The sequence below is a fragment of the Notolepis coatsorum genome (assembly GCF_963971535.1).
Source record: "Notolepis coatsorum genome assembly, chromosome: 4".
Classification (NCBI taxonomy): domain Eukaryota; kingdom Metazoa; phylum Chordata; class Actinopteri; order Aulopiformes; family Paralepididae; genus Notolepis; species Notolepis coatsorum.
In genome coordinates, this window is record NC_140168.1 from 46,833,782 (window position 1) to 46,849,501 (window position 15,720).

The following is a 15,720-nucleotide window of genomic DNA, read 5'->3' on the forward strand; positions in this document are numbered from 1 at the left end:
CCGGCTAATGACTAGTAAATAAAAGATCAGAGCCATTAAAACGAGCTTGAAATGAATCGTGTTCCTTTCCTTTTTTTCCCTACCTTTGATTCCCTGCTGTTTTAGTTGGTGGTGATCATGATCACACCCATGACATCACTCTGGCCTGTATCTCCTGCTATCCATTCTTCCATCTCTCTCCCTGCAGTAGAAACAGCTACAATACATTGTTCACGTTGCTCTAACATCTCTCTCTCTCATCCCCCCTGCAGTGGAGACGGAGGAAGGCGACGGCTACGAGACGGACCACCAGGACTACTGCGAGGTGTGTCAGCAGGGAGGGGAGATCATCCTGTGTGACACGTGTCCCAGGGCCTACCACATGGTCTGCCTGGACCCCGACATGGAGAAGGCCCCAGAGGGAACCTGGAGCTGCCCACACTGTGTAAGGACCACACCTACGCACACACTCTCATATACACGGAGACACGGTGCGGTGGAGTAGCACTTCCGAGGCCTAGCAGTGCTGTGCCATCGCCTGTTGACCAGTCGATGCTACTGGTCTAGTCGCAAACCTCATCCAATAGTCCTTCTTGCTACTTACCTGTTTTTGCTACTTTACAATTATTTTTCCACCACAGAGCCATGGTGGGTTTTCAGGTCCATGCCTTGCTATAACGGCAACACGCTAATAAGCGGTCAACTCTGTCGAAAGTCTAAAGTTCCTAGTTCATATTCCTAAACGCCTCGTCACTAAACCTCCCATCTTTTCTCTCCCTCAGGAGAAGGAGGGCATCCAGTGGGAGGCCAGGGAGGAGGGCTCTGAGGCGGAGGTGGAGGTGGAGGAGGAGGAGGAGGAGGGGATCGGGGAGCCGGAGGAGGACGACCACCACATGGAGTTCTGCAGGGTGTGCAAAGACGGGGGAGAGCTCCTCTGCTGCGACACGTGTCCCTCCTCCTACCACATCCACTGCCTCAACCCGCCCCTCCCCGAGATACCCAATGGAGAGTGGATCTGTCCCCGATGCACGGTGAGCCGGCCAGTTGTGGGGAAGGCACGGCTGTCGTAATAATGACGTCGGGTGTATGGAGAGATGTCAAAATATTGACGTTGACTGAAGAGCTAATTCCCTGCTAATAATCACCACGTTGAGTCATGGGCGCTTTCACCTAATTCTCTCTCCTCCTCTTCGTTCTCTCTCCCTCCCCGAATCCCAGTGTCCATCCATGAAGGCTAAAGTTCAGAAGATCCTGACATGGCGCTGGGGCGAGCCGCCTCCCGCCACGCCCGTGCCCCGCCCGCCCGACCTCGCGGCCGATGCTCCTGACCCTTCCCCGTTGCCGGGGAGACCGGACAGGGAGTTCTTCGCCAAGTGGTCTAACATGTCCTACTGGCATTGTTCCTGGGTTTCAGAGTTGCAGGTGATTGATGGACACACACACACACACACACACACACACACACACACACACACTCACTGTTCGTTCTCTCCTAACATACACACACACACCACACACTGTTCTTTCTTTCCTAACATACACGCACACACACACACACACACACTGTTCCTTCTCTCCTAACATACACACACACACACACACACTGTTCTTACTCTCCTAACATACACACACACACACACACACACACACACACACACACACACACACACTGTTCTTTCTCTCCTAAAATACACACACACTCTGTGTTCTCTCTCTCCTAACCCTGCTGTCTCCATCTCTCTTCCAACCCCTGCTGTCTCCATCCCTCTCTCTCTCCTAACCCCCGCTGTCTCCATCCCTCTCTCTCTTCCAACCCCCGCTGTCTCCATCCCTCCCTCTCTCTCTCCTAACCCCTGCTGTCTCCATCCCTCTCTCTCTCTCCTAACCGCTGCTGTCTCCATCCATCCCTCTCTCTCTCCTAACCCCTGCTGTCTCCATCCATCCCTCTCTCTCTCTCCTAACCCCTGCTGTCTCAATCCCTCTCTCCTAACCCCGCTGTCTCCATCCCTCTCTCTCTCCTATCCCTGCTGTCTCCATCCCTCTCTCTCTCCTAACCCTGCTGTCCCTCTCTCTCCTAACCCTGCTGTCCCTCTCTCTCCTAACCCCGCTGTCTCCATCCCTCTCTCTCTCCATCCCCCGCTGTCTCCATCCCTCTCTCTCTCCATCCCCCGCTGTCTCCATCCCTCACTCTCCTAACCCTGCTGTCTCCATCTCTCTCTCTCCATCCCCCGCTGTCTCCATCCCTCTCTCTCCATCCCCTGCTGTCTCCATTCCTCTCTCTCTCCATCCCCCGCTGTCTCCATCCCTCTCTCTCCATCCCCCACTGTCTCATCCCTCTCTCTCTCTCCATCCCCCGCTGTCTCCATCCCTCTCTCCTAACTCTGCTGTCTCCATCGCTCTCTCTCTCCATCCCCTGCTGTCTCCATCCCTCTCTCCATCCCCCGCTGTCTCCACCCCTATCTCTCTCCTAACCCCGCTGTCTCCATCCCTCTCTCCATCCCCCGCTGTCTCCACCCCTCTCTCTCCTAACCCCGCTGTCTCCATCCCTCTCTCCATCCCCTGCTGTCTCCATCCCTCTCTCCATCCCCTGCTGTCTCCATCCCTCTCTCCATCCCCCGCTGTCTCCACCCCTCTCTCTCTCTCTCTCCTAACCCTGCTGTCTCCACCCCTCTCTCTCTCTCCTAACCCTGTTGTCTCCATCCCCCGCTGTCTCCACCCCTCTCTCTCTCTCCTAACCCCTGCTGTCTCCATCCCTCTCTCACTCTCCTAACCCCCGCTGTCTCCATCCCTCTCTCTCTCCTAACCCCTGCTGTCTCCACCCCTCTCTCTCTCTCCTAACCCCCGCTGTCTCCATCCCTCTCTCTCTCTCCTAACCCCCGCTGTCTCCATCCCTCTCTCTCTCCTAACCCCTGCTGTCTCTCTTTCTCTCCTCCAGTTGGAACTGCATTGCCAGGTGATGTTCCGCAACTACCAGCGTAAGAACGAGATGGACGAACCTCCGATCATAGAATTCGGCATCGAGGGAGATGCAGAAAAGAGCACTAAGAGGAGGGCAAAGGACCCCGTGTACGCCCAGCTAGACGACAAGTTCTTCCGCTTCGGCATCAAGATGGAGTGGATGATGATTCACCGCATCCTCAACCACAGGTGAGAAGCCGCTGCGTCTCATGGCACCGGAGACGCTCCCTCTTTCACAGCTAACTGCTCGGTTTGGTTTTAGACGACCAAGACTTCTACTGATCAATTAGTCGTTTTATTTCCTGAAGAAATGAAAAGCACATCTCTGGTGAGCACTGAGTTTGAAGAGGTCCCTCTGCGTGACTGCATGTGGGAAACGCAATTTGACAGATTTGACGATGCGATTAACCAATCGATTACGGTAGTCATATAGGATGTGTAGGACGGCCCTACATCCCACATACTATAAGTAGGATTCCGATATTAACGGCCCTACAATACAAATATTATAAGTAGGATTCCGATATTAACGGCCCCACATCACACATACTATAAGTAGGATTCCGATATTAACGGCCCCACATCACACATACTATAAGTAGGATTCCGATATTAACGGCCCTACAATACAAATATTATAAGTAGGATTCCGATATTAACGGCCCTACAATACAAATATTATAAGTAGGATTCCGATATTAACGGCCCCACATCACACATACTATAAGTAGGATTCCGATATTAACGGCCCTACAATACAAATATTATAAGTAGGATTCCGATATTAACAGCCCCACATCACACATACTATAAGTAGGATTCAGATATTAACCTCTTAACCTGTTCCACTCAACGGGGTCGGTACCGACCCCTTTTGACCTTATTAAATTATAGGCATATTTTTATGAAGATGCAAAATAATTTGTGATTTTAAAATCAACCGTTTTCAAGTATTAATATCACTACTATGTCACAAATACATGTAGAATGTAAAACGTTAGGTTGGCAATAGTTTAGCAATAGGTTAAAAGTGTACTTATATCATTTTAAGTTTTCTATTTGCGATCGTCTATTCTGACCCGGAACCGGAAATGGAAATGTTGAACCATCGGAATTGTAGTTTTGCGGCCATTTTGTAGAGGAGATTGCTAGCTATCGGCCTGCATTGAAATGTCTCCGATCTACACTTCCTGTCACATACTATGGTGGTTCAAAGTTCAGCGTTCTGAATGAATCATATCAATAATTGTTATGATTCGCGATAATAAGCTACAAAAGGTAACGTTTTTGACATATTGAAACGCAGTCAGTTTCTCCACACTATTGTTATCATGTAGGAAGAATTAGATCTGAAATTAGTTTCAAAATGGTTACACTGGGGGAAATAAAATAGTACAGTCGATTACAGTAAATATCAGTATCTGTTATTATGCACGCCTGGTGATACTATATCCAAATTGAACTCGGCCATTTGAAAGATACTATATGTATATATATATATAAATGTGCGAATTGGCTATAATAAGGTAATGTATAAGCATATATTCTATAATATTTCAAATTGCATTGGTCCGGATGGGAGAATTCAGTACTGTATATACAGAACATTCAGTTTGATCATCTTCCCTTTATCAATTTCCTTAGATCTTTTGTACACATGATCTCAAGAGGGTACTGAATGAGCTCAGTGGCAGTTTTTTAAGCTTGGTCATTATTATCATGGTTTTATTCACTGTCAAAGATGAAAAGAAAAATCATAATTCATATTTTCCTTTGTTTCATCACAATTTAAGCAAGCCTAGTAATAGACACAATATTTCTGACACTGAGAATACATTCATTGAGGTCCATAGATGTTCCTAGATACCAAGAATATGCAAATAGCCCTTGTAGAAGTGGAGCAATATTCCATTTACCTAGGTATACATTTTATGCAGATTTTCACCTGGGGTGGAACAGGTTGAGCCAAAAAGTGGCAATTATTTTACTTGATTTTGAGGACTGCATACCTTTTTTTGCAAAGCTTAGCTTTATATTTATATCACATGCATGAGCCTGGTCTCTTTTGAAAGGTAACATTCTGATGTTACTAAAGCAAAAAAGGATAATCACTTTTAGTGCTAATGAAATAGAGTAACGGAGGTTTGAACTTGAGTTGATCTTGAACTTGTGTACTCTCATTTCTCTTTAGTGGTTGCCAGATTCCTGTTTTAAAATTCCAGCATGGTGTGAGCTGGAAAACACTGCGGTTCCATAGCCTGAAGTCTTATATAGTACAGGTCCAAATTTTATAAATTTTTTTTTGTGTTTTGGGCTTGAGAGGTTTTAGTAAACGGTGTACCAAAAAAAGAAAATGTATGAAAATCCTCCATGGCTATCCACCTCTTCGTTCTGAAGATTCAGTTACGGTAGACGCTTGCAAAGTGCGAAACGGGACGTATACAACCCAGTGCACGTTATGAGGTTAACAGCCCTACATCACATACTATAAGTAGGATTCAGATATTAACAGTCCTACATCACACATACTATAAGTAGGATTCAGATATTAACAGCCCTACATCACACATACTATAAGTAGGATTCAGATATTAACAGCCCTACATCACACATACTATAAGTAGGATTCAGATATTAACAGTCCTACATCACACATACTATAAGTAGGATTCAGATATTAACCTCTTAACCTGTTCCACTCGACGGGGTCGGTACCGACCCCTTTTGACCTTATTAAATTATAGGCATATTTTTATGAAGATGCAAAATAATTTGTGATTTTAAAATCAACCGTTTTCAAGTATTAATATCACTACTATGTCACAAATACATGTAGAATGTAAAACGTTAGGTTGGCAATAGTTTAGCAATAGGTTAAAAGTGTACTTATATCATTTTAAGTTTTCTATTTGCGATCGTCTATTCTGACCCGGAACCGGAAATGGAAATGTTGAACCATCGGAATTGTAGTTTTGCAGCCATTTTGTAGAGGAGATCGCTAGCTATCGGCCTGCATTGACATTTCTCCGATCTACACTTCCTGTCACATACTATGGTGGTTCAAAGTTCAGCGTTCTGAATGAATCATATCAATAATTGTTATGATTCGCGATAATAAGCTACAAAAGGTAACGTTTTTGACATATTGAAACGCAGTCAGTTTCTCCACACTATTGTTATCATGTAGGAAGAATTAGATCTGAAATTAGTTTCAAAATGGTTACACTGGGGGGGAAATAAAATAGTACAGTCGATTACAGTAAATATCAGTATCTGTTATTATGCACGCCTGGTGATACTATATCCAAATTGAACTCGGCCATTTGAAAGATACTATATGTATATATATATATAAATGTGCGAATTGGCTATAATAAGGTAATGTATAAGCATATATTCTATAATAATATTTCAAATTGCATTGGTCCGGATGGGAGAATTCAGTACTGTATATACAGAACATTCAGTTTGATCATCTTCCCTTTATCAATTTCCTTAGATCTTTTGTACACATGATCTCAAGAGGGTACTGAATGAGCTCAGTGGCAGTTTTTTAAGCTTGGTCATTATTATCATGGTTTTATTCACTGTCAAAGATGAAAAGAAAAATCATAATTCATATTTTCCTTTGTTTAATCACAATTTAAGCAAGCCTAGTAATAGACACAATATTTCTGACACTGAGAATACATTCATTGAGGTCCATAGATGTTCCTAGATACCAAGAATATGCAAATAGCCCTTGTAGAAGTGGAGCAATATTCCATTTACCTAGGTATACATTTTATGCAGATTTTCACCTGGGGTGGAACAGGTTGAGCCAAAAAGTGGCAATTCTTTTACTTGATTTTGAGGACTGCATACCTTTTTTTGCAAAGCTTAGCTTTATATTTATATCACATGCATGAGCCTGGTCTCTTTTGAAAGGTAACATTCTGATGTTACTAAAGCAAAAAAGGATAATCACTTTTAGTGCTAATGAAATAGAGTAACGGAGGTTTGAACTTGAGTTGATCTTGAACTTGTGTACTCGCATTTCTCTTTAGTGGTTGCCAGATTCCTGTTTTAAAATTCCAGCATGGTGTGAGCTGGAAAACACTGCGGTTCCATAGCCTGAAGTCTTATGTAGTACAGGTCCAAATTTTATAAAAATCTGTTTGTGTTTTGGGCTTGAGAGGTTTTAGTAAACGGTGTACCAAAAAAAGAAAATGTATGAAAATCCTCCATGGCTATCCACCTCTTCGTTCTGAAGATTCAGTTACGGTAGACGCTTGCAAAGTGCGAAACGGGACGTATACAACCCAGTGCACGTTATGAGGTTAACAGCCCTACATCACACATACTATAAGTAGGATTCAGATATTAACAGCCCTACATCACACATACTATAAGTAGGATTCAGATATTAACAGTCCTACATCACACATACTATAAGTAGGATTCAGATATTAACAGTCCTACATCACACATACTTTAACCTGTTAAGCCCTAGCCCTATTTTCTGAAAATCCCCATCAAATACATACCTAATGGAAGATTGCTCCACTTCTACAAGGTCCATTTGCATGTTCTTGGTATCTAGTAGAGCCATATGAAATCCGCGTTCACGGAATCGCGGACGGAATCACGGAATTTACCAATAAAAATTGAATCGACTGCAAAACGTGGAATATTGCAGAATTTGGCCTAATCTGGACTGAAATTCTGTTTTTGGGTGGAACGTTTGTTGCAAAGCAAACATGAGGAGGCGGGGACCGCTGCGTGTTACACACAACACAGCGGTGACCAAGCGTCTCACTGCTTTGGTGTTAACGCCGTCAAGAAGCTAAGAAATTCCGCAATAAGCCCTAAATTCAGAGCAGAGCAGTATCCTAATGACTTTTATGCTTCAGTCGATAAGGTGTTTTGCAAATTCTGTCAACATACCCCGTGGACTGGACCAGCAAAAACATGTGAGAAGATCACTTCAAAAGCCATGTCAGGAACAAGGACTGTGCTTCCCAAAACACACCAACTCTCTAACGATGATCTCTGGTGATCACAATAGATACAGCTAGAGGGCGAGGCTAATCACTGACACTATTGTGATTTAAATAGCTATGTAACGTTATGGAAATTATAGCGTCTTGCTAAATCTGGTGCACCCATCTATTTGCAAATGATTGTCAGTAGGCCTACACACTGTCCTTTATAAATGAAATAAACTAAAGGTGCATAAATTATGCATTACTATATTCCATCACAATAGAATAGATATAGCTAGGCTACTGACATTGTGATAAAAGTAGCTAGCTGTATCTTGTTTACACTTAACATTTTTATTTGGTCACTATTATTTGAAGCATATTGTGTAAAATTGAACTATTTCTGAGTTGCAGCACTTAAAAACATTAAATGGACTGTTATATCTTATTAAATTGTGGACATTTATTCATTCCCACTTATTAGACACTATTTCTGATGGTAAAATGGGCGTAAAAGGCAAAATACAGAATTCTGAAATATTTCAATGGAAAAAACGGAATTTGGAACAAAATAAAATGGAATTAGGAAAATAATAAAAATGTATTTCATATGGCTCTAGTATCTAGGGACATCTGTGGATCTCATGGAATGTATTCCCAGTGTCAGAAATATTGTGTCTGTTACTAGGCTTGAGTAAATTGTGATGAAACAAAGGACAATATAAATTATGATTTTTCTTTACATCTTTGATAGTGAATAACACCATGCTAAAAATGACCAGACATGAAAAACTGCCACTGAGCTTGTTCAGCACCTTCTTGAGATCATGTGTACAAATCTAAGCAAATGAATAAAGGGAAGATGATTAAACAATGTTTTGTAGATTACAGTACTGAATTCTGCCATCCGGACACATGCAATTTGAAATATTATTATAGAATACCAGGCCTATAAATGACATTATAACCATTATAATCGCACATCTATGGATCGGGCCAAATCTCCTCTTTCAAATGGCAGAGTTCAATTTGGATTTAGTATCACCATGCGTGCAGCAAGAACCGTGAACGAAATCTACTGTATGTACAGTTCCATTCTTATAAAGGATATGGCTCCGCCATTTTGGATCGGATTGCAACGCTTGTTGTTAAACGTTCACAGAAGGTAGACACACTAACTGCGCTCCAATCTATGCCAATAACGTTCAGTTTTGTGATGGAGAATCCCGAGAAATAAGAGAAATAAACAAAATTCATACAGAAGTAATTTGCTTGCAGGAAGCTGGAATCGGCTAGGAAATGGTTTTTTGAAATTTCAACGCTCATGAGAGCTCTGGATGCCCTCTCCTCATATGACTACAAACGGTGACGCGCCGCTAATAAAAAATTGTGGATATTTGCTAAATTATGAAGACATTCCATGAACTAAAATCTCACTAATAACACTTTAGACTATTGATAAACAAACGTATTGTTGAAAATATACACTACTATGGGCTTGTGTCCATAGCGGACGTTTTTTCCAAGGCGGACCGCTTTGAAGAAAAGGGGGAAAAAGCTCAGAGCGTTTTCCTGGGTCTCGCGACTGCCGCGGCTCCGCCCCTTCCTCGATGTTGATTACCTTGATGAGCGCGCTCCTTTCCAAAAGTTTAACTAGTTTCAACTTTATGCACTGGGAGCGCTCCGCCCAAAAACGCTGCTGCCGAGAGCTCATAAACGCGAGGCGCGGCGCTGGGAAGAGGACCGCGCCGGTCACGCCTGTAGCATAGCAATGAATGACAGGAAGGAGCTGACAACTCATAAAACGTCCGCTATGGACACGAGCCCTATGGCTGCTGTTTTGACAGGATTAAGGTCTTTACTCTTGGCTACATTTGAAAAGAAAACATGTCGTACAGTCTGGAGAGATTGATTTATGACGTGATGTCATCTGCGGTCCGCCGGCGAACCGCTCAGGCTAAGGAGGTTAAGTAGGATTCAGATATTAACATGACATGTCGTCTCCTGTCTCACTTCCTGTGTACGGCTGCCTCATTCCAGGCAGAACTGAGACACATTGAAGCATCTACTGTATTCACGGTTGCAGTTATAGTTGAGTGAGCAAGGTGTTGGTATTGGTCAAAAATGCTTTGCGTCCTTATCTTTGGGAAGTGTTGGTGTGCATGCATTGCACACACGCACTCACACACGCACTCGCGCACACACACACACGCACTCGCACACACACGCACACATGCACACATACGGAACAGGCATACAGCGGGGCTTCCCAAGCCGCTCTCCCCTGTGACCCGACCCATATTGAGGTCAAAACACTTGAGCCCAGCAGCACGCGGACCATGTGAAAATGGCGTCTTCGCATCATACAGAGTAGTGCACAAAGAATGTTTTTAATGGACCAATCTTTTTTTATTTTTATTTAAAATGTTTCCTTTGATCCTCCAATCACAACTGTTGCTTTCCTCTGGGACTAGGGATGGGTACCTTCACATTTGAACCGATACCGGTACCTGTGAATCGATACCGGTACCCAACGGTACCTTTTTTCTGTACTTTAGTCTCAAAAAAATGTATCTACCTACCTCAGTTGTAAAAAAAGAAGAAAAAAAAATCCAAACTTCCTATTTAATAAATAAATAATGTAGTATTATTACTTTATTATTATTTACATCTTACTAATGTAAAGTATTTTACAACTGATTAAACAAACAAACAATCTAATCTAGCAGCAATGAACTACTCTGCTGCTGATTGAGTATTCTAGCAGTTATTTTTTCTCCACCCCCGCTTTGGAGAAGAGTAGACCCGCTCTGCGGTGTGTGTGGCTTGTTTACCGACGTCACATCCTCTACTCTTCTGTGAGTTGTGCCGGCTTGCACTGTAGCCCTAGGAGCTAACGTTATGTCCGACGGTTAGCTTAGCTAACGTCAGCTTAAGAATGTCAAATGGGTTACAAATATGTGAAACTATGGAAGGAGTAAGCCGACCGCTAAAAATAAAACTCACCGTGGCAGCGCGAGCACATGGCAAAAGAACGTTTGGAGATAGTGGCGTTTCAAGAGACTGGCTACAGTAATATGATGCTGGGCTGTAGTGATCAGTTGTTCCGTGTGGCGCATGTATGTAAAAAAGAAAAACAGAAACAACACGTTTGTTATCTGTAGTAAATAAATGAAGCTGGAATCCATTTGTGACCATGAACAGAGCCAGTGTCCCATTGTGTCCCGGATTCAATCTCCTCTCTAAAGACGCTCTGTGGCTAGGGAGATGATATGATGATATCAGAGACATATACTCCCCAGTCCCCATGAATTCCAAACACCCAAAGAGAGTTTGAAAACATGTATTGTGCCTTAACGTGCGGTTTCGTTTTTGCGGTCAACAAAACGTGACGTCATCGAATTTTTTGCGCATAGTACCGAAAGTTGGCACCTGTGGATCTCACGTGAATCGATACTCTGTAGTACCGACGTGTTTCGGTAGGTACCTTTTATTTAAAAGTACCGAATTCGGTACCCATCCCTATCGGGGACAAACGACAGCTGTGATTGGCGGGTCAAGAAAGGAGGGCGGGGTTTGAGATGAACGACAGCTGTGATTGGCGGGTCAAGAAAGGAGGGCAGGGTTTGAGATGGGTCCATTCTTCAAGGGAACAGAAAAAGCCGCTGTGAAGGAAGGGTGCACTGCATTTACAACACAAGACGATATGAATGCAATACGCGGCACGATAATCGTTTTATCGTGATTATGTTAATGATCGTGGGAAGACAAAATCCAAATAGAAACTCACTTAATCGGCCAGCCCTAGCATATATTACATTTTGAATTATATTTCTCTTGGTTTGAGTTTGAGATGTTATGATCTGATGTGTTTACTTGCGTCTTCTCACTGTAGATGGTAGTGATTGTGTGTTCAGTGTTATGTTAGTTAGTTTTGATTAACCATCTAATTCACAATATGTCATTCTCTCTCTCCCTCTTACTGTGACCCCCCCCCCCCCCCCGCACTTCCCGACCTTCTCCATCTCTCCTCCTTCCATGATCCTCATTACCACTTCATCTCTCCCTCCTCTTCCCCCATGCCTTGCTCTTCCATCCCTCCCTCCCTGTCTCGTCTTTCCCCTCGTAGTGTTGACAGGAAGAACAACGTGCACTACCTGATCAAGTGGAGAGACCTGCAGTACGACCAGGCCACCTGGGAGGCTGACGACATGGATTTCCCAGAGTATGACATTTTCAAGCTATCTTACTGGAACCACAGGTGGGTGCAACACACACACACACACACATCAAGCTTAGAAATAGCTGTATTGATGTTGTAGGTAGGACACCAGCCCACATGTAACCTACCCACCCACTCACTCACACACTCACATCATTGTGTGTGGTGGTGCTCATAAAACTAAAGCAGGAGAAACGCGAGGTTCTGATATACATTTGAACAACAAAACGGGCAATCTAACCAAAAATGCTTGTGATCCAATAGCGCTAGCCACACATACTCGTGGGCTAACTTTATTTCCATCAATGCCCTTACGAGCTTAATATCTGCTGTAAACCAACGGTTTGCAATTAATGGAGCAGTTTACAGACTAATTAAAACAGTCGTACTTCTCAGGGCTGTACGCTAAGCTTTTTCACTAGGGGCACACTTGCCCCTAAATGAGAAATTTAGGGGCAAAAAATATTTTTTAGGGGCACATTTTTAAATAACAATTTTACCATTATTTATATCGATTGTTTTTGATTTAAAAAAAAGAAAGAAATGTTTATAATTTTTTTTTTATAAAATATATATATTATATAATCATACTTGTAGTTGTATTATCTGCGAGACATCGCCACCACGCAACAAGTCTAAATGCTCGCTATATGCAACCAGCTCCACTGTCTGTGTGTACTCGAGTAGCCTCCAGCTACGGCCAGGATTCCCCGGAGCTGCAGCTGGACCCTATACTGTAGCCTCCAGCTACGGCCAGGATTCTCCGGCGCTGCAGCTGGACCCTATTGACTATATTCAGCGTGCCCTCAGCTCGAATACGCATCGACTCAGTGTTATAAGACATTGATATCAGGAGCTATCTGAACTATTTAGTTTAATGGGACGTTTCGTTTTGAACAGTAAGCTAACGCGAGCTATCATGCACTACTAGACTTACTGGAGCATTTGTTGATAGCTATCAGTAGCTAGCCGGCTCACCGAGGTCCCAGTGTCCCACTAGACTAGTGTTTACAACAGCCACGGGTGCGGGAGGGAGGAGGCGCAGCAGACGCCGCAGCTCTCTCCGTGTGTCTGAGTTCAGTTCAGTTCGGCTCACTATAGGAGGTCGAACGCGTCGAAAATATGAAGCAATACTAACTTTACTTTTCTTCATAGCTAAATCAAGTCAGCCAGTCTATCAGAGTGAGTGCTCAGTCGATTGTTCCCGCTGATCATGCCTGCTGAGTGCTCACTGCTCAGCTCGCGTGAGTGACGTCATCGCGTCATCACTAGGGATGGGTACCTTTCACATTTGAACCGATACCGGTACCGGTACCTGTGAATCGATACCGGTACCCAACGGTACCTTTTTTCGGTACTTTAAAAAAAAATAAAAAAAAATATTTTTTATAAATTTTTTTTTTTACTTTTTTTTTTTTTTTTTTTACTTTTTTCTTTTCATGTCAACGTTCACACGCACAATATATGCTTACCTAGGATTTGACTTGATTCAACCACAAAGCAGTCGGAGCAATGACAAGCCGAAAACTGTCGAAATTTAATTTACCTACCTCAGTCGTACAAAAAAAAATCCAAACTTCAAATAACTACAATTTCGACAGTTTTTGGCTTGTCATTGCTCCGACTGCTTTGTTGTTGAATCAAGTCAAATCCTAGGTAAGCATATATTGTGCGTGTGAACGTTGACATGAAAAGAAAAAAGTAAAAAAAAAAAAAAAAAGTAAAAAGAAAATTAATAAAAAATATTTTTTTTAATTTTTTTTTTATTTTTTTTTCGGTTTCTCACTTGATTCGATACTCGGTAGTACCGACGTGTTTCGGTTCGGTACCTCAAAAGTACCGAATTCGGTACCCATCCCTAGTCATCACACGCCTTGGATAATTTAGGAGTGAAATGCTAATACAAGGCTTGAAAGCACTACTCGCAAGCCCGCCCCCAGATAATATTTACCAATCGCAACGGCCAATTAAAGGGGCAATTCGCGACGATATCATCGCAGTGTACAGCCCTGCTTCTGTTTTCTGGACGTTGTCTGCTTAAAATTGTGCTCAACATACTATCAACTTTTCAACACGGACACTTTTCAGTGAGGAGAGATGAGTTGCCATGAGATACTTGAGAGCGAGCTGAGAGGAGATGAGATCTGTGTGTGTATGTAAAGGGAAGACGTGGGCGTGCCTGGGGCATGCTAGGTATTAGGCTTGGGCGGTATGACGGTATTACGGTATACCAGGGTATTTCGAGATCCCGCCGGTATGATTCTCAATACCGTGACGTCACAGACTGCTATTACCCTGACACGGAGTTGATTGTAGTGCAGCAGAGGGTTACATGGCTATCGTTCTGAGAGCTAACGTCGGGACCTGGCTGATGCTGGCGGGAGCATGTCTATGTTCCCCGGGTCCTATGTTCCCCGGGTTCTATGTTCCCCGCTTTGATTGATTGAAAATGTTAGACCACCAGCCTTGATTCCAAACTCTAACCTTAACCAGTTCGAACGAGGGCCTAAGCTTAACCGTTCGAAACAAGGCGGACATTAATAATTAATAAAATAATAAAAATGTATAAAATTTTCAATCTATTAATCAATCAAAGCGGGGAACATAGAACCCGGGGAACATAGGACCCGGGGAACATAGGGATGATCCCATGCTGGCTCACTAACGTGGCTAACGTTCTGAGAGCTAACGTCGGGACCTGACTGATGCTGGCTCACTAACGTGGCTAACGTTCTGAGAGCTAACGGGACCTGGCTGATGCTGGCTCACTAACGTGGCTAACGTTGAGAGCTAACGGGACCTGGCTGATGCTGGCTCACTAACGTGGCTAACGTTGAGAACTAACGTGACCTGGCTGATGCTGGCTCACTAACGTGGCTAACGTTGAGAGCTAACGTCGGGACCTGGCTGATGCTGGCTCACTAACGTGGCTAACGTTGAGAGCTAACGGGACCCGGCTGATGCTGGCTCACTAACGTGGCTAACGTTGAGAGCTAACGGGACCTGGCTGATGCTGGCTCACTACGTGGCTAACGTTGAGAGCTAACGTCGGGACCTGACTGATGCTGGCTCACTAACGTGGCTAACGTTCTGAGAGCTAACGGGACCTGGCTGATGCTGGCTCACTAACGTGGCTAACGTTGAGAGCTAACGGGACCTGGCTGATGCTGGCTCACTAACGTGGCTAACGTTGAGAACTAACGCGACCTGGCTGATGCTGGCTCACTAACGTGGCTAACGTTGAGAGCTAACGTCGGGACCTGGCTGATGCTGGCTCACTAACGTGGCTAACGTTGAGAGCTAACGGGACCCGGCTGATGCTGGCTCACTAACGTGGCTAACGTTGAGAGCTAACGGGACCTGGCTGATGCTGGCTCACTACGTGGCTAACGTTGAGAGCTAACGTCGGGACCTGGCTGATGCTGGCTAACTAAGGGCCCACGTCCACTTGGCGCATATTTATGACCGCACGCGTCTTTTTTCAATGTATTCCAATGGGGAGAGAGCGTATGCGGCCGCATGCGCCGCCTATAGGAAGTGCGCTGCAGTCGGCTTCTCTTTTCAGCTTTTTTGTGCGGCTGAAAGTTGAAACTTTCT

The 15,720-nt window shown here is 43.9% G+C and overlaps 1 protein-coding gene across 6 annotated transcripts in view; it reads left to right on the forward strand.

The window, feature by feature from the left end:
• The window catches only part of chd4a (chromodomain helicase DNA binding protein 4a), an 88,046-nt gene that overhangs the window by 27,103 nt on the left and 45,223 nt on the right, over window positions 1-15,720 (forward strand). For all 6 annotated transcript variants that reach the window (XM_084311709.1, XM_084311710.1, XM_084311712.1 and 3 more), the window contains exons 9-13: window positions 252-424; window positions 762-1,010; window positions 1,198-1,401; window positions 2,915-3,126; window positions 12,031-12,162. In XM_084311709.1, coding sequence (XP_084167835.1) covers window positions 252-424; window positions 762-1,010; window positions 1,198-1,401; window positions 2,915-3,126; window positions 12,031-12,162 — 970 coding nt within the window. The remainder of the gene's footprint in view (window positions 1-251; window positions 425-761; window positions 1,011-1,197; window positions 1,402-2,914; window positions 3,127-12,030; window positions 12,163-15,720) is intronic.